Source organism: Myotis brandtii, unplaced genomic scaffold (genome assembly GCF_000412655.1).
Source record: "Myotis brandtii unplaced genomic scaffold, ASM41265v1 scaffold456, whole genome shotgun sequence".
NCBI classification, from domain to species: domain Eukaryota; kingdom Metazoa; phylum Chordata; class Mammalia; order Chiroptera; family Vespertilionidae; genus Myotis; species Myotis brandtii.
Genome location: NW_005367431.1, coordinates 18,780 through 19,851, shown reverse-complemented (window position 1 = coordinate 19,851; position 1,072 = coordinate 18,780). Strand labels below are relative to the sequence as shown.

Below are 1,072 nucleotides of genomic sequence, written 5' to 3'. Positions count from 1 at the left end.
CTTACTGGCCTAGGAACTCTGGCTCCACGGGCCAGCAGGGCGCTGGGAGGAGGAGGGAGGAGTGTCCTCAGTGCAAGGCCTTTGGAGGTTGCTGGGAGTGTCCCTGGCAGAGGGCTCTGTTGGAGTCAGGGATGAGCACCACCCTCATGGACTCAAAGGAGAACGAAGGACACCCTGGAAGCTCGTTGATGAAGGATATCATCCCCCTGGGGCCTGAGGAATCTGCCATGGAGGTGGTCTTGAAGAAGATCCGGGAGCTCTCTGATTCGGTGAGGGGAGAGGAGGGAGTGGAGGGGAAGGTCATGGAGTGGGGAGTGGAGAGTGTGGGTCTCAGTCCCTACTTAGGTGGGGACAAAATAAGACTTTGTGTTTTATAAGTCAGTTTACTAGATCTTACTGAATAGCTGTGTTCCCTGGTGGCATGGGGTAGTTCTCCTGTCCCCTTCCAGTCCCCCACCAGCTCCTGGGATTTCACCTTGTGCCAAGCGATCCGGGTGAGGGTTGGAGAGTCCTGGCGCCCATTTGGTCTATAAAGCTTGTTGCCCTCTTGTCTTCCTGTTGTAAAAGTTAGAAGGTCAAGGCTCAAATCCTACCATTGCCATGTAGTTGCTATTGACCTTGAGAAAAAGATTCATATTGTAGTGCACCTGACACCTATATAATTTTTTAACCAGCGTCACCTGAATGTATTCAAGAAAAATAAAAAAATAAAAAGAGATGTTAGAGCCGCAGTTTCCTCTTTTTCTAACTGGGTAACAGCAGTACTTGCCGCATGGAGACCCTGTGAGGATTCACTGAAGTGACACAATGCCCAGCCTCTCTTGCCTCTCTCTCTGCCTTGGCAGGACCACCGAGACCCCTTCATGGTGGCCGACCTGGGTGTGTTGGCCAGCCGCCACCAGGCCTTCTGCCAGGCCCTGCCAAGGGTCTCGCCCTTCTATGCGGTGAAGTGTAATAGCAGCCCCTGGGTGCTGCGTGTCCTGGCCGCCCTGGGCACCGGCTTCGACTGTGCCAGCCAGGTGAGCTTGGGCCACAGCCAGTTTCCTCATTCATAGGCCTGACGGTTCCTGGA

At 53.9% G+C, this 1,072-nt stretch overlaps 1 protein-coding gene across 1 annotated transcript in view; it reads left to right on the top strand.

The window, feature by feature from the left end:
- LOC102263030 (ornithine decarboxylase-like) overlaps positions 1 to 1,072 on the top strand; it is a 5,130-nt gene that overhangs the window by 1,100 nt on the left and 2,958 nt on the right. The window contains 2 exon segments of the mRNA XM_014546750.1: positions 159 to 269; positions 846 to 1,019. Coding sequence (XP_014402236.1) covers positions 189 to 269; positions 846 to 1,019 — 255 coding nt within the window. The 5' untranslated portion in view covers positions 159 to 188.